The sequence below is a fragment of the Mustelus asterias genome, chromosome 3 (assembly GCF_964213995.1).
Source record: "Mustelus asterias chromosome 3, sMusAst1.hap1.1, whole genome shotgun sequence".
Taxonomy (NCBI): Eukaryota; Metazoa; Chordata; class Chondrichthyes; order Carcharhiniformes; family Triakidae; genus Mustelus; species Mustelus asterias.
The window spans coordinates 87,742,727-87,760,844 of record NC_135803.1 but is presented as its reverse complement, the minus strand read 5'-3'; the positions used below and the strand labels follow the sequence as shown (position 1 = coordinate 87,760,844).

Sequence of the window (18,118 nt, the reverse complement as noted above, 5' to 3'; positions counted from 1 at the left end):
CAGGACAGGCATTTTCCTGTGAAAATGAAGGACAGGAATGGCAAGATTCGGGAACCTTGGATGACAGTCAACAAAAAAAAAAGGAAGCGTGCATCAGGTCTAGGCAACTAGAAACAGGTGAGGCTGTTGAAGAATATAGAGAAAGTAGGAAGGCGCTCAAATGGGAGTTAGGAGAGCTTTAAGGGGCTGTGAAATGTCATTGGCCAACAGGGTTAAGGAGAATCCCAAAGCATTTTATACATAGATTAGGGGCAAGCGGATAGCTAGGATAAAAGAGGGAGATGATGTGTGGAGCCACAGGAAGTGGGTGAGATCCTTAAAGAGTACTTTGCATTGGTATTTGCCATATAAGAGATGATGAGGTTACGGTAGGGTGTGTGACTACTCTCTGGCAGGTCAATATAAAGAAGGAAATGTTGAGTGTCTTAAAATGTAATAAAGTAGACAAATCCCCTGAGAAAAAGGGAGTGGTAGAAGAGGTTTAACTGGTGGGACTGGTTAAGGTAGTGAAAGTAATCTCAAAAGGAGGAGGAGATGTAGAGAGTACACAGCCTCGGCACAGGCTGGAGGATGAAGTAGAAGCCGATCTTTTCAAAGACTTCACCTGTGTGGGTAAGGTTTACTCAGGTAGAACAGGGGAAGCAGGTAAGGAAGTGAAAATATTGAGAGATACAGGAGCTAGTATGTCTCTAATGGTAAAAGATGAAAATATTTGCACTCCTTCTGAAATACTGCCTGAGAGAAGGGTAATTTATGAAATAAATGGAGGGCAGAGTAGTGTTCCCCTGTGTAAAATAAGACTAGAAAGTCCTATCCAGTCTGGAGAAGTAACAGTGGGAGTGATAGAAAACCTAGTTGTTTCAGGAATACAATTTATTCTGGGAAATGATATAGTTGGATCACAAGTGGGAGTGATGCCCATGGTAGTAGAAAAGCCAAAAGGAAACCAGGGAATTGAGAAAGTGAAAGGAAAAGACACTGGAAATGTGTTGGACTGTGTGGTGACAAGATCCCACGGCCGTGAGTTAAAACAGGAAGGGAGAGCACAAAGGAAAGATGAAGGAGGTGAGGTTCAGTTAGCTGACACTATGATGAAATTGTAAAAGAAAAACCTGAGCAGGTACAGGATCAGACAGAGGTGTTTAATTCCGAAAGATTAAATAGGGTAGGTGAATTAGCTCAACAGCATTTGAAGGTAACACAGCACCCAATGAAGTCAGAAGCTGACAAGAAATCCACAATTGGGATAGTTTTCCCTGAGGGTAAAGTATTGGTGCTCTTACCAGTTGTAGGAGATCATTCTATAGTGAGATTTAGTGGTTCCTACCAAATTGGAAAAAAATTAAATAAGGCATATTATCTGGTAAGAATGCCAGATATGTCATGTAAACATGCTCAAACAATATTATGACAGGAGGAGGGAACCGGAGAAACTGGTATTAGTTACGTCCACTCAGAGCGAGGAATCAAATCCCGAAGATCTGGATTTTGATGTGCCTCAAAACAAATTAAACAATGCAGAAGTCCTCTCTTAAAGAGAGATGGGGATCTATATAGGAATAAAGTAGGGAGAATAGATGCCATAGTACATGAGGTTGACATAGGGAATGCTGTTCTAATAAAACAACACCCTTACAGGCTTAATCCTCTCAAAGCAGAGCAGGTATAAAAGGAAGTGAAAGCGATGCTATGAGATGACATAATAGAGTTGAGTCAAAGTGAATGGAGTTTGCCAATCGTGTTGGTCCCTGAACGTGATGGTACTGAACAATTCTGCGTGGATTATTGGAAGGTCAACGCAGTGACAAAAACGGATTCCTATCCAATCCCAAAGTTGGAGGAGTGTGTGGAGAAAGTCGTACAAGCCACATACCTCGCAAAAATGAACTTATTTCAGGATAACTGGCAAGTACCTTTCCATTGAAAAGTGGCCATGAGTAGGCTCAGGCTTCAGAAGAGGCTGACCTCCAGCGTTTTGCGCCATTTGGCAAGAAGAAGGTATGGCTGGATCCTAATGAAACGAATGAGATTGCCAATCGTAATTCCTGTCAACAGATCAGGAAATTGAAGATGGTCTGATTATCCGCAAGCCTGTGACTGTGCACTTGCTCGACGCAGGAAGAACACCCTTGCATGCACGAAGGGCCAGCACACGGGCATCAATAAGCGAAATGTCCACATGCAGGAGAAACTAGCCTGGATGAGGAGAATGAGACTTCTGAGGCATCTGCTTTGCAGATATAGGGAGTCCAAGAAGATCAATCAGCCTGTATCTGAAAGTGAAGGATAATGTCTTCAAGAATAAGCGTACCTTGATGGAGCACATTTACAAACTAAAGGCTAAAGCTCGGAGGAGCAGCGGAACTCGTAAACGACAAGCAGAAAGTCGGCAGACCAAGAAGGAAGTACCTTTGCCAAAAGTTCATGCTCAAGGAGAAACTGAAATCCTGAAAATTATTCACACAGGTAAACAAAAGAAGAAAGCTTGGACAAGAATAGTTACTAAAGTTTGCTTTGTCAGAGATGGATTCACTTGGAAATCTCCTAAAGAATAAAAGGTTAATCAGACCAATGGGTTTACATTTTAAGAAGGCCCATGTAATCCATCCAAAGCAAGTAAGTCTGATCACTCAAGAGCACATCCATCTGACTAATCTTCATGAGGACAAGATCACAGCACTGAAGCGAGAGTTCATCCTCCCGCAGAGATTAAAATGGAACAGAGTGTCATCACCTTTGAGGTTGACCCACTGGCGAAATCTTGTAAAAATGTGATTCTGTATCAGACTATAATGAAACTGTTAAAGACACAAGCTACTTGATGCAAGATCCAACAAAAAGAGAAAAACAGGACAGCATTTTGTAGTTCTGTAAATTTTTTTGTTATTCATGTATCGGTTTAAAGTGATGAAAGTCGAGAGAAAATAAGGAAACATTTTCCAAGAAAAAAATGAAGCCATCTTTTGATAATGATGGTTCATTTTTTCCTTGGAGGGGAGGTGTTATGAAGTTGCATATATAAGGTTAAAAATGTGGTGTTTGGTATTGAAAAGAAATGCTGAAACTGAAAGAAGAAATTTTATCGCATTGTCTCTTTAAAAACATGTACCTTTGTACTTGGGATTTTAAACTGCAGAAAGCAGGCTACAGAAGCCAATTTTGCAACATTTGTACCCAAAGCAGCAGCCAGAGTTCCAGCGTAGTAAAATAGGTTTTGAATTGGAATAATGATTTTAAAGCAAGCACTCAAAGGCACAATGAGTCTCTCATGTGGAATCCTGCAGTAATATATATAGCTTCATCAAATCACCATCTAAGTAGAAGGAAAAACCAACTCAAAGTATTCCAGACTGAAGCATTAGAAGAAAGTTCATACTTCCAACCGATGCCTGGTATTACATTTGCGAATGACTATTCTGTAATGATTTATTTCATTATTCCTGAATGAGACTTATAATTTAAACAGCATTCTGTTGGAGAGTTTATCCAGCTTGTTAATTGTTTTAATAAGGTTGTCACCAGATCTAAAATATAGACCGGTTAATTGTTCATGAGATAATGTCAGATCCTGCTTTAATTTTCCAAATGATGTGGAGATGCCGGCGTTGGACTGGGGTAAACACAGTAAGAAGTTTAACAACACCAGGTTAAAGTCCAACAGGTTTATTTGGTAGCAAATGCCATTAGTTTTCGGAGCGCTGCTCCTTCGTCAGATGGAGTGGAAATCTGCTCTCAAACAGGGCACAGAGACACAAACTCAAGTTACAGAATACTGATTAGAATGCGAATCTTTACAGCTAATCAGGTCTTAAAGATACAGACAATGTGAGTGGAGAGAGCATTAGGCACAGGTTAAAGAAATGTGTATTGTCTCCAGGCAGGACAGCCAGTGAGATTCTGCAAGTCCAGGAGGCAAGCTGTGGGGGTTACCGATAGTGTGACATGAACCCAAGATCCCGGTTTAGGCCGTCCTCATGTGTGCGGAACTTGGCTATCAGTTTCTGCTCAGCGACTCTGCGCTGTCGTGCGTCATGAAGGCCGCCTTGGAGAACGCTTACCCGAGGATCAGAGGCCGAATGCCTGTGACTGCTGAAGTGCTCACCCACAGGAAGAGAACAGTCTTGCCTGGTGATTGTCGAGCGGTGTTCATTCATCCGTTGTCATAGCCTCTGCATGGTTTCCCCAATGTACCATGCCTCGGGACATCCTTTCCTGCAGCGTATCAGGTAGACAACGTTGGCCAAGTTGCAAGAGTAGGAACCGTGTACCTGGTAGATGGTGTTCTCACGTGAGATGATGGCATCCGTGTCGATGATCCGGCACGTCTTGCAGAGGTTGCTGTGGCAGGGTTGTGTGGTGTCGTAGTCACTGTTCTCCTGAAGGCTGGGTAGTTTGCTGCGGACAATGGTCTGTTTGAGGTTGTGCGGTTGTTTGAAGGCAAGAAGTGGGGGTGTGGGGATGGCCTTGGCAAGATGTTTGTCTTCATCAATGACATGTTGAAGGCTCCGGAGGAGATGTCGTAGCTTCTCCACTCCGGGGAAGTACTGGACGACGAAGGGTACTCTGTCCACCGTGTCCCGTGTTTGTCTTCTGAGGAGGTCGGTGCAGTTTTTCGCTGTGGCGCGCGGAGCTGTCGATCGATGATACTAATTATACCAACTACAAAGAACACCCTGCGTCTGAAGGACTTTTAACATGTTTCCCTTTTCTTTGCCAAGTTCAATTGCTTTGCTTGGGTTTTGTATTTTAACAGAGTCTGCTTGACTTTATTCTGCTGTTCCCCAATTCTGCTGTTCAAGGCAGTCTTCATTTATTTATGCTGCTAAAGGGTTATGTACTCCCTTTTATCTTGAAGGATAAATAGTTGTTCTTTCAACCATTTATTTTCTTGTTCGCATTTTGCCAAATCACTCTGTTCTTCAGTGCAATGTTTTGTCACTACTGATAGTACCAACACAGTTTTTTTCTGAAATAGTTCTGAACATTTTTTTCACTCTTCATGTTTATCCAGGGGCACATGTTGATTCTTCAAGGCAGCAAGTTCTTTGTGATCTTTTTCTACCTGCTGTTGTGCCTGGCTGTACTTATGGTTGAGTTCTTCCAATTCCTCTTCAATTTGTCAACAATGGGAGTTCAGAGTTGCTATTTATGCTTGCTGAGTCTATATGCAACAGATTTGAGTATTCTTCTCAAGATTCAACTCTTTGTTTCTTTCAAAGCCTCTTTCTACCTTCGGGACACCTCAGACATATGCTTGCTCAGATCCTGAATAGTTTGGTTCATTGAAGCCTTTAGGTTTATCATATGTTTTCAAAGGTATACACACAGCTCGAACCTTATGATTCAAATCTTCCAATTCAGCCTTGATATGAACATTTCCGATCTTATTTTTGTCTTTTTCTTTCTCTACCTGCAGCAGAGCTTTATCCTTCTCCTTCATTTGGTTTTGCTCTTAATCAGGCCTGTTTCCATAGAATCATATAGTGCAGAGGAGGCCCATTGAGTCTGCACTGACACACAAGAAACACCTAAACTCCCACCTAATCCATTTACCAGCACTTGGCCCATTGCCTTGAAAGTTATAATGTGCCAAGTACTCATCCAGGTACTTTTTAAAGGATGTGAGGCACCCCGTCTCCAGTGGAGTCTTTATTTATTCCAGTTCTGTCGTCATAGTCAGGTGGCTCAGCACTGTCCCAGCTGCTGCAGTATGGGAAATGTATCCGGATTTTCTAACAGATTTATTTTTAAGGCTTAAAGGCTGGTTCGCTGTCTGAATGCTGCTGCCATGTGGTTTGGTTGGCTAATATCCTTTTTCCCTTTTGTGGCTTTACTGGGGATTTTCTATTCCTGTTTTTAAGCTCTCTGCCCTCCTAAAGATCAAAATATTTGTCAAAGGCATTTAAATATCTCATCAAAGCTGGTTGAGGGTTTATCAATGCATTGCATTTGGATTACTTCATCCACAGACTCACTAAACGAGTATAGAAATGTATTCATCTGTATTTCCTCTGATTTCTCACTTAGACCTGATTTACTCTGGTACCTTAAAAATTTATTCTCCAAGATGCCCAATTTTGCATTTGGTTGAGCCCTTGGAAGTCAGTTTATTTATCCATGGTTGTTTAAAGATTTTTGTGAGTACATGTTTAAATGCTGTGCAGGTTTTAAAGGTGGTGCCGCAGTGAGCATTTCTTCAAAGCGTCTTCCTGTGCTTTTTGTGTTTTGGTGGGATCCTGCTGCGTTGGTGGTCCAATCTCTTTGTCTTTTGTTTTGTGCAGTACTTAATCAAGTATTCTGGGCCTTCCCTGTATATTGGCGCATTTTCAAGTGTTTTAACATTGTCTCCCATCTTTGGCTGTGATTTCTAAACTGCCAATTTAAAAATTATTTTGCAATAAGCTTGGCTGCCATGTAATATGATGGCTGACTCTGAACCCAGGCTGTCCACGGTGCTTTTGGAAATGGGCTGCCCTGACTTTTAAAAGACTGAAAATGTTTTAAATCTTGTTCTTGTCAAGTTATTTTTTAGCTTACCCCTGCTAGGTCCTTTGACTTTGCACTCTGTGGGTATTCAAACTGGACTTCCACAATTTATGGAGTCCAAAGCTGCATAATGGATTTTTTTCTTCTTCTACTATTTACTTCCAATTCTGCTATGTAGCTTCTCTCAGGCAATTCCCCTCTGTGCCTTAGCTTCAGGTACTTTCAGTCAGGTCAGAATGCTGCTCTTTTTCCAGCTTCTCTGAGGTTTTGTGTTTTTCCAAGAGCTGCCACCATGTTGTATGTGCAAGGGGTTCTGAGTCTTATATGGTTGAAATTAAGTGTTTATTGATAACTCCAACTTGTCCCTCAGCCCTGTCAATTCTGATAACCCTGAAAACTTTTCCTCTTCAGATAATTAATTCAATTTCCTTTTGAATGCCTCACTTGAATCTGCCTCCATCACATTTCCAGGCACCGCATTGCTGATCCTAACTACTCGCTGCTTTATTAAACTCATTCTCCTGTTGCCTTTGTCAGTTACCTTAAATCAGTGACCTCTGATTACTGACCTTTCTGCCAATAGGAACATTTTCTCCCTATCAACTCTGTCCAGATCCACACCATTTTGAATATCTCCATTAAATCTCTTCTCAACTTTCTCAGCTTCTCCAATCTATCCATGGAACTGAATTCCTCACCCCAGAATAGATTCTTGTGAATCTATTCTGCACTCTCTCATTTCTTTGCATCTTTATTAAAGTCTAGATCCAGAACTGGACACAATACTGTAGCTGAGGCTGAAGCCTCAGTTTAACATAATCTTGTACTCTCTGCCCCTATTCATAAAGCCCAGAATCCTGTAATCCATATTCACAACTATCACTTTGTACACATTTACCTCCAGGTTCTTCTGCTCCTGTGCCCTCTTTGAAATTGGACTTTTCATTAAATTGTACCTCCTCATGGCATGGGGTTTGTGTCAGGGGGGTGGGGGGGGTGCACTGGTTTGGGGGGTAGGTAATTGGAACATTGGATGGTCAGGCTGTGGCACTGTACCACCACCTACCTGCTGCCTCCTGCTATTTTACCAGTGGCCAGGAGAGGTGTTGGGTATCCCACTCACCTACAGACCAATTCTGGCCGATCAATGGCCAATTAAGGGCCTCCTCCCAGCAATACTGGTGAAACCGAGCAGACTGCTAACTGAGCAAGGATGGAGTGCCTCTTTCTTGGATACCTTGTGATCAATGGAGACCCCTCCTCCCCCCCCAAGTAATTCTCCCCACCACTCGGAACAAGACTGCTGCTCCCTCTCTGATTGGCTGGCAGCTCTCGGAGACTGAACTTCCTCTCTCTCAGGAGCAGAAGGCAAGTTTTTGGCTGTAAAATATCTGCAGAGTATTGCCAACCAAGCAGAAGTGAGCATACCCCTAATTTCCACGTTGGTGACGGGGCCCACCCCACAGTCCCTGCCCCAGTGTACATTTCAGCCCTTGATTTTTTTTTTAAAAATCACTATCCTCTTGTAATTTTGTACCATTCACCCAAATCTGAGGAGGTCTTGTGGTGTCGTGGGGAATGTCCCTGCCTCTGAGCCAGAGGTTCCGGGTTCGAGTCCCACCCCAGGGCAAGATGGCCAAGGCAGGTGTGGTTCATAATGTGGCCAAGCAGGTTGAGTCTCAGTAAATACTGCCAGCACACGATAATGGCAGGAAGAGTGGAAGAGATTCCTGGTCAGACATGTGATGGAAAGAAGATTGGAGCCTTTACCATCACCATCCACAGCTCCAGACTACAACATACAGGGGTCTGTTACCACAGCAACTCAGACTCATTCAATTGGTTGATTATCTCAGTTGGCTGGGCAGCCGAGGAGGATCAAATTGATGCCAACAGCATGGGGTTTAATCCCCATTCCGGCTGGGGTGGATTAGGGACCTGACTCCAGGTGCTCCGGTTTCTTCTCACAGTCCAAAGATGCGAGGGTTAGGTTGATTGGCCATGATAAATTGCCCCTTAATGTCAGGGGGATTAGGAGGGTAAATATGTGGGGTTATGGGGACAGGACAGGACCTGGGTGGGATTGTTGTCAGTGCAGGCTCAATGGGCCAAATGGCCTCTTTCTGCACCGTAAATTCTATGATTGTATGATCCTTGTCCTATCTGTGTTGGAGATTATGGCACTGTGGGTAGGACATGCTCTCAGGCAGAGAACAGAAGAAGGCATGAACATCTAAATCTAGGTCATTGACATATTTCAGAACAATCCAGACCCATGGGAATCCCACTATTTATGCTCCTCCAGTCCTCTGTCTCAGTGTGTCTCGCTCTCTCTCTCTCTCTGCCTTTGCAAGTCCAAATATACTGATCAGCCTCTGTGTTACCTTAAATCCATTCATTCAATTTATTTGAAGCTTTTACCCTTCTCATAAACACCACAATGAGGAACTCTGTGGAAAATGAAACTCAGAATCTTTAAAACAGCCAATGAATCGCCAGTTTTGAACAATTGCCCAAGATCCCTCATGTTTAATTTTGGCTTAATGCAGTCTGAATGTAGATTATTCACCGATAGATATCTTCAGTCAGCTGTACAGCTGAGAAACTTTTCTGGAGCTTCTAACACTTTCTGCAAAGTGATATCTCCTGAGGCCAGTGGCAATGAAAGAACTCCAACTACAATTGATGTGTGTACAGAACTCATCATTACTTGGAAATATCAGGAAGAGCTTGTCACTATGAATTAAATAGCAGTAACTATTATTTAGATAATATGATTATTTTTATATTATCCTTTCTCTATTCTCTGTCAGCTCCTCTGCAGAATGTGGCGAGTGGCTGGCTGTCATTAGCAAAGCGGTGGAGAATTATCAGAAGATGCAGACGTTGCTGGCGCTGAGAGGAAATGCTGAGGTCAGTGTTGGAGCAGAGAACTCTCTGATTATTACCTTCCTGATATTGATACAAAACACCTTGATCTCTTACTTCAGAATAAGACACTGACTTAGACAAGGAGACAGAGAGCAATGTATCTCAGTTTGCTGACGATACAAAACTAGATGGGAATGTAAGAAGTGAGGAGGAAACACAAAGACTGCAAAGAGATAGTGACAGATTTGAGAGTGGGAAACAAGGTGGCGATAGAGTATTAAGTGTGGAAATGTGAGATTCACTTTGGGTGTTAGAATGGAAAAAACAGAACAATTGTTAAAAGATTAGAAATTTGTAAGTGTTGATATTCAAAGGGACTTGGATGTGTTTGCACAATGAATACTTGGATTAAATTGCATCTATTGTAGTGTAAGAGGGCTAACAGGTAAGGCTGAAGAACTCAGGGCATGGATAGGTACATGGGACTGAGATATAACCATAACTGAAACATGGCTAAGTGAGGGACAAGATTGGCAGCTTAATGTTCCAGGGTACAGGTGCTTTAGGCGGGAAAGAGGTGGAGGTAAGAGAGGAGGGGATTTACATTTTTGATCATGGCAGTCAGAGATGAAATAACCGAGGCAACATCCAGCGAGGCTTTGTGGGTGGAACTAAGAAATAAGAAGGGGATGATAACCTTATAGGAGTTGTACTATAGGCCCTCAAATAGTCAACAGGAATTAAAAGAACAAATATGCAGGGAGATTGGAGAGACTTGCAGGAATAATAGTGTTGCCATAGTAGGGGATTTTAATTTTCTGAACATAAACTGGGACTGCCATAGTGTTAAGGGCTTAGATGGGGTGGAATTTGTTAAGTGTGTTCAGGAAAGTTTCCTCCGGCAGTATGTGGAGGGACCTACTCTTTGGAAATAGGGCAGGGCAAGTGACTGAGGTAACGGTGGGGGACCACTTTGGGACCGTGACCATTGTTCTATTAATTTTAAACTAGTTATGGAAGGGGACAAAACTGGTCCACAGGTGCAAGTTCTAAATTGGGCCAAGATGAATTTTGATTGAATTAGACAGGAGCTTACAAGGGTTAATTAGAGTGGCTTGTTTGAAGGCAAAGGGACCTCCAGGTAGGAGGCCTTTAAAAGTGAAATAGCTAGAGTTCAGGGTCTATGTGTTCCTGTTGGCGTGAAGGGCAAGGTTGGCAGGAGTAGGGAACCCTGGATGACAAAACATAGAGGTTTTTTTGGAAAAAGGAGGCGTGGCTCAGGCAACTGGAATCAAGGGATTCCCTGGAGGTGTACAGGGGGAATATACTCAAGAAGAAAATTAAGAGGGCATAAGGTAGCTTTGGCTGAGAGGATTAAGGAGAATCCAAAGAGATTCTAAGTATATTAAAGGAAAAAGTATAACTAGAGAGTGAATAGGACCCATCAAGGACCAAAGTGGATACATATGTGTGGAACCACAGGAGATGGTCGAAATTCTCCATGAATATTTCTCCTCTGTGTTTACCGTGGAGAAAGACATGAAGACTTGGGAACCTGGGAAAGTTCGTGGTGATATATTGGGGACAGTTCACATTACAGTAGAGGAGATGATGGATGTATTAAAATGTATGAAGGTGGATAAATCTCCTGGCCCTGACCAGGTATATCTGCGTGAGGCTAGAGAAGAAATTTTGGGAGCCCTGGCTGAGATATTTGCATCAGCGTTAGCCACGGGTGAGGTACCAGAAGACTGGAGGGTAGCAAAGAAAATCCTGAGAATTATAGACCAGTAAGTTACTAGAGAGGATTCTGAGGGATAAGATATACAGGCATTTGGAAAGACAGGGTTTGATTAGGAGTCAGCACAGCTTTGTGCATGGGAAATTATGCCTTGCAAATTTGTTAGAGTTATTTGATGAAGTGACCAGGAAAGTTGATGAGGGCAGGACAGTAGACGTAGTCTATATGGTCTTCAGTAAGGTCTTTGATAAAATTCCACATGGTAGGCTGCTCTGGAAGGTTGGATCACATGGAATCCAGGGAACAGAAACATAGGAGCAGAAGGAGGCCATTTAGCCCTTTGAGCCTGCTCCGCCATTCATTAAGATCATGGCTGGTCATCCAACTCAGTAGCCTAATCCTGCTTTTTCCCCATAACCTTTGATCCCATTTGCCCCAAGTGCTATATCCAGCTGCCTCTTGAATGTATTCAATGTTTTGGCATCAACTACTTCCTGTGGTAATGAATTCCACAGGCTCACTACTCTTTGGGTGAAGAAATGTCTCCTCACCTCTGTCCTAAATGGTCTACCCTGAATCCTCAGACTGTGACCCCTGGTGCTGGACTCACCCACCATCGGAACATCCTCCTCTCGACAGGACATCTATCCTGACGAGACATGTTAGAATGTTAAAAGTCTCTATGAGAACCCCCCTCATTCACCTGAACTCCAGTGAAAATAATCCTAACCTAGTCAATCTCTCCTCATACATCAGTCCCGCCATCCCCGGAATCAGCTTGGTAAACCTTCGCTGCATTCCCTTGAGAGCAAGAACATCCTTCCTCAGAAAAGGAGACCAAAACTGCCCACAATACTCTCGGTGTGGCCTCACCAAGGCCCTGTATAGTTGCAACAACACATCCCTGCTCCAGTACTCGAAACCTCTCACAATGAAGGCCAACATACCATTTGTCATCTTTACAGCCTGCTGCACCTGCATGCTTACCGTCAGTGACTGGTGCACAAGGACACCCAGGTCCCACTGCACACTCCCCTCTCCCAATTTACAGGAAAACCTGGCAAATTAGATATACAATTGGCTTGATGGTAGGAAGCAGAGGGTAATGGTGGAAGGATGCTTGTCGGACTGGAGGCCTGTGACTAGTGGTGTGCCTCGGGGGTTGGTGCTGGGCTCCTTGCTGTTTGTTACATATAATCAATGATTTGGATGAGAATGTACAAGGCATGATCAGTAAGTTTGCAGATGACACTAAGATAGCTGGTATTGTAGACAGTGAGGAAGGTTATCAAAAATTGCAGCAGAATCTTGATCAGCTGGGGAAGTGGGCCAAGAAATGGCAAACAGAGTTCAATACAGATAAGTGTGAGGTGTTGCATTTTGGAAAGTCAAATCAAGGTAGGACTTTCATGGTGAATGGTAGGACCTTAGGGATTATCATAGAACAGAGGGACCTTGGAGTTCAGGTGCCTGGTTCTCTAAAGGTAGAGTCACAGGTAGATAGGGCAGTGAAGAAGTCTTTTGGCATGTTGGCATTCATCAATCAGGGCGTTGAGTATAGAAGTTGGGAAGTTATGTTGCAGTTGTGCAGGACGTTGGTGAGGCCGCACCTGGAGTATTATGTTCAGTTTTGGTCATGTTGCTATAGGAAAGATGTTATTAAACTGGAGGGAGTGCAGAAGAGATTTACAAGGATGTTGCCAGGACTCAAGGAACTGAGTTATAGGGAGAGATTGGACAGGCCAGGACATTTTCTTTGGAGCATAGGAGACTGAGGGGTGATCTTATAGAGGTGGACGGCACAGTGGTTAGCATTGCTGCCTCACAGCGCCAGGGACCCGGGTTCAATTCCCAGCTTGGGTCACTGTCTGTGTGGAGTTTGCACATTCTCCCCATGTCTGCGTGGGTTTCCTCCCACACTCCAAAGATGAGGGTTAGGTGGATTGGCATGCTAAATTGCCCCTTAATGTCAGGGTAAATGTTAGGGTAAATACATGGGGTTATGGTGATAGGGTCTAGGTGGGATTGTGGTCGGTGCAGACATGATGGGCCAAATAGCCGCCTCCTGCACTGTAGGGATTTTATGATTCTAGGTGTATAAAATCATGAGAGGCATGGATAGGGTGAATGCACTCGAGTCTTTTTCCTAGGAACAAAGAACAAAGAAAATTACAGCACAGGAACAGGCCCTTCGGCCCTCCAAGCCTGCACCGACCTTGCTGCCCGACTGAACTAAAACCCCCTATCCTTTCGGGGACCGTATCCCTCTATTCCCATCCTATTCATGTATTTGTCAAGACGCCTCTTAAATATCACTATCGTATCTGCTTCCACAATCTCCTCCGGTAGTGAGTTCCAGGCACCCTCTGTACATCTCCTTTAAACCTTGCCCTTCGCATTTAAACCTATGAACCCTAGTAATTGACTCTTCCACCCTGGGAAAAAGCTTCTGACTATCCACTCTGTCCATGCCCCCCATAATCTTGTAGACTTCGATCAGGTCACCCCTCAACCTCCGTCGTTCCAGTGAGAACAAACCAAGTTTCTCCAACCTCTCATAACTAATGCCCTCCATACCAGGCAACATCCTGGTAAATTTTTCCTGTACCCTCTCCAAAGCCTTCACATCCTTCTGGTAGTGTGGCGACCAGAATTGAACACTATATTCCAAGTGCGGCCTAACTAAGGTTCTATAAAGCTGCAAGATTTTTAAACTCAGTGCCCCGGCCGATGAAGGCAAGCATGTCGTATGCCTTCTTGACTACCTTCTCCTTTCGGTGACCTGGGTACCTGTACACCCAGATCCCCCTGCCTATCAATACTCTTGAAAGTTCTGCCATTTACTGTATATTTCCTATATGTATTAGACCTTCCAAAATGCATTCGTCCGGATTAAACTTCATCTGCCATCTCTCCGCCCAAGTCTCCCACCGATCCATGTCCTGCTCTATCCTCTGATGGTCCTCATCACTATCTGCGAATCCACCAACCTTTGTGTCATCCGCAAACTTGCTAATCAAACTAGTTGTATATAAATGATTTGGAAGAAAATGTATGTATATATATATTACAAACAGGAAAGGTCCCAGCACTGATCCCTGAGGAACGCCACTTGTCACAGCCCTCCATTCAGAAACGCACCCTTCCACTGCTACCCTCTGTCTTCTATGATCAGAGTAAGAGTTTTAACAACACCAGGTTAAAGTCCAACAGGTTTATTTGGTAGCAAATACCATTAGCTTTCGGAGCGCTGCTCCTTCGTCAGATGGAGTGGAAATGTGGAAATTCTATGATCAGGCCAGTTCTGTATCCACCTTGCCAGCTCACCTCTGATCCCAAGCGACTTCACCCTCTGCACCAGTCTGCCACAAGGGACCTTGTCAAAGGCCTTACTAAAGTCCATGTAGACAACATCCACTGCCCTATCCTCATCAATCATCTTCGTCACTTCCTTGAAAAACTCGATCAACTTAGAGAGGCACGACCTCCCCTTCACAAAACTATGTTGCCTCTCGTTAAAACGTCCACTTATTTCCAAGTGGGAGTAAACCCTGACTTGAAGAACCCTCTCCTAAAATTTCCCTACCACTGACGTCAGGCTCACTGGCCTGTAATTACCTGGATTATTCTTGCTACCCTTCTAAAACAAAGGAACAACATTGGCTATTCTCCAATCCTCTGGGACCTCCCCTGTAGCCAGTGAGGATACAAAGATTTCTCTCAAGGCCCCTGCAATTCTCTCCCTTGCTTCTTTCAGTATTCTGGGGAATATCCCATCAGGCCCTGGGGACTTGTCTACCTTAATGTTTTTCAAGAACCCCAATACCAGCTCCTTTTGGATCTCAACATGACTCAAACTATCTACACACCCTTCCCCAGACTCATCATCCACCAAGTCCTTCTCTTTGGTGAATACTGACGCAAAGTACTCAGTTAATACCTCGCCTATTTCCTGTGGCTCCACGTCCAAATTCCCTCCCCTGTCCTTGAGTGGGCCAACCCTCTCCCTGGCTACCCTCTTGCTCTTTATATATGTATAAAAAGCCTTGGGATTTTCCGTAAACTTGCTGGCCAATGACTTTTCATGACCCCTTTTAACCCTTCTTACTCCTTGCTTAAGTTTCTTTCTATTTTCTTTGTATTCCACACTTCCTTCGTGTGTTCCCAATCTCCTAGCTTTGGCAAATGCTTCCTTTTTCTCTTTGACAAGGCTCACAATATCTCTCGTTATCCAAGATTCCCAAAATTTGCCATACTAATCCTTCATCCTTACAGGAATGTGCCGGTCCTGAATCCCTATCAACTTATGCTTGAAAGCCTCCCACATGCCAGATGTGGATTTGCCCTCAAACATCTGCCTCCAATCTACATTCGTCAGTTCCTGCCTAATATTGTTGTAATCAGCCTTCCCCCAATTTAGCACCTTAACTTGAGGACAACATTTATCTTCATCCATCAAAGAACAAAGAACAATACAGCACAGGAACAGGCCCTTTGGCCCTCCAAGCCCGCGCCGCTCCCTGGTCCAAACTAGACCATTCTTTTGTATCCCTCCATTCCCACTCTGTTCATGTGGCTGTCTAGATAAGTCTTAAACGTTCCCAGTGTGTCCGCCTCCACCACCTTGCCCGGCAGCGCATTCCAGGCCCCCACCACCCTCTGTGTAAAATACGTCCTTCTGATATCCGTGTTAAACCTCCCCCCCATTCACCTTGAACCTATGATCCCTCGTGAACGTCACCAACGACCTGGGAAAAAGCTTCCCACCGTTCACCCTACCTATGCCTTTCATAATTTTATACACCTCTATTAGGTCACCCCTCGTCCTCCGTCTTTCCAGTGAGAACAACCCCAGTTTACCCAATCTCTCCTCATAACTAAGCCCTTCCATAGCAGGCAACATCCTGGTAAACCTCCTCTGCACTCTCTCCAAAGCCTCCACGTCCTTCTGGTAGTGTGACGACCAGAACTGGACGCAGTATTCCAAATGCGGCCGAACCAATGTTCTATACAACTGCAACATCAGACCCCAACTTTTATACTCTATGCCCCATCCTACAAAGGCAAGCATGCCATATGCCTTATTCACTACCTTCTCCACCTGTGACGTCACCTTCAAGGATCTGTGGACTTGCACACCCAGGTCCCTCTGCGTATCTACACCCTTTATGGTTCTGCCATTTATCGTATAGCTCCCCCCTACGTTAGTTCTACCAAAATGCATCACTTTGCACTTATCTGGATTGAACTCCATCTGCCATTTCCTTGCCCAAATTTCCAGCCTATCTATATCCTTCCGTAGCCTCGGACAATGTTCCTCACTATCTGCAAGTCCAGCCATTTTCGTGTCGTCCGCAAACTTACTGATCACCCCAGTTACACCTTCTTCCAGATCGTTTATATAAATCACAAACAGCAGAGGTCCCAATACAGAGCCCTGCGGAACACCACTAGTCACAGGCATCCAGCCGGAAAAAGACCCTTCCACTACCACCCTCTGTCTTCTGTGACCAACGCCGGCATCTCCACATTCTGTGACCAAGCCAGTTCTCCACCCATCTAGCCACCTCCCCCTTTATCCCATGAGATCCAACCTTTTGCATCAACCTACCATGTGGGACTTTGTCAAACGCTTTACTAAAGTCCATATAGACGACATCCACGGCCCTTCCGTCGTCAACCATTCTAGTCACTTCTTCAAAAAACTCCACCAGGTTAGTGAGGCATGACCTCCCTCTCACAAAACCATGCTGACTATCGTTAATGGGTTTATTCCTTTCTAAATGCGCATACATCCTATCTCTAAGAATCCTCTCCAACAACTTCCCTACCACGGACGTCAAGCTCACCGGCCTATAATTTCCTGGGTTATCCTTCCTACCCTTCTTAAATAACGGGACCACATTAGCTATCCTCCAATCCTCTGGGACCTCACCTGTGTCCAGTGACGAGACAAAGATTTGCGTCAGAGGCCCAGCGATTTCAGCTCTCGTCTCCCTGAGCAGCCTGGGATAGATTCCATCAGGCCCTGGGGATTTGTCAGTCTTTATATTCCCTAAAAAACCTAACACTTCCTCCCTTGTAATGGAGATTTTCTCTAACGGGTCAACGCTCCCCTCCGAGACACTCCCAGTCAACACATCCCTCTCCTTTGTGAATACCGACGCAAAGTATTCATTTCGGATCTCCCCTACTTCTTTGGGCTCTAAGCATAATTCCCCACTTTTGTCCCCGAGAGGTCCGATTTTTTCCCTGACAACCCTTTTGCTCCTAATGTATGAATAAAATGCCTTGGGATTCTCCTTAATCCTGTCTGCCAAGGACATTTGGTGACCCCTTTTTGCCCTTCTAATTCCTCGTTTGAGTTCTTTCCGACTTTCTTTGTATTCCTCCAGAGCTCTCTCCGTTTTTAGCTGCCTGGACCTAACGTACGCCTCTCTTTTCTTTTTGACCAATCACTCAATTTCCCTGGTTATCCACGGTTCTCGAATCCTACGCTTCCTATCCTTCTTTTTTACAGGCACATGCCTATCCTGCAGCCCTAACAACTGTTCCTTAAAAGACTCCCACATGCCAGATGTGGATTTACCCTCAAACAGCCTCTCCCAATCAACAGCTGCCAAATTCTGCCTAATCCCACTAAAGTTAGCCTTCCCCCAATCCAACACCTTACCCTTGGGACACCACTCATCCTTTTCCATCACTATCCTAAAGCTAACAGAATTGTGGTCACTATTTGCCACATGTTCCCCTACTGAAACTTTGAAGACCTGACCGGGCTCATTCCCCAGTACGAGGTCCAGTATAGCCCCCTCTCTAGTCGGGCTATCTACATATTGTTCCAAAGAACCTTCCTGTACGCATTTTACAAATGCCTCCCCATTCAGACTCCCAGCCCTACGCGATTTCCAGTCTATACCAGGGAAATTGAAGTCTCCCACTACAACAACCCTATTTTTCCTGCACCTATCCATTATCTCCTGACATATCCGTTCTTCCACTTCCCATGGGCTGTTGGGG

General features: G+C 44.3%; 1 protein-coding gene and 1 pseudogene across 1 annotated transcript in view; both read left to right on the top strand.

Annotated features, from left to right (window-relative positions):
* LOC144491844 (FYVE, RhoGEF and PH domain-containing protein 5-like) overlaps nt 1-18,118 on the top strand; it is a 137,830-nt gene that overhangs the window by 56,639 nt on the left and 63,073 nt on the right. The window contains exon 14 of the mRNA XM_078210137.1: nt 9,300-9,399. Within this exon, the coding sequence (XP_078066263.1) occupies nt 9,300-9,399 (100 nt within the window). The remainder of the gene's footprint in view (nt 1-9,299; nt 9,400-18,118) is intronic.
* Nucleotides 1,934-2,555, top strand: LOC144485542 (large ribosomal subunit protein eL19 pseudogene; annotated as a pseudogene).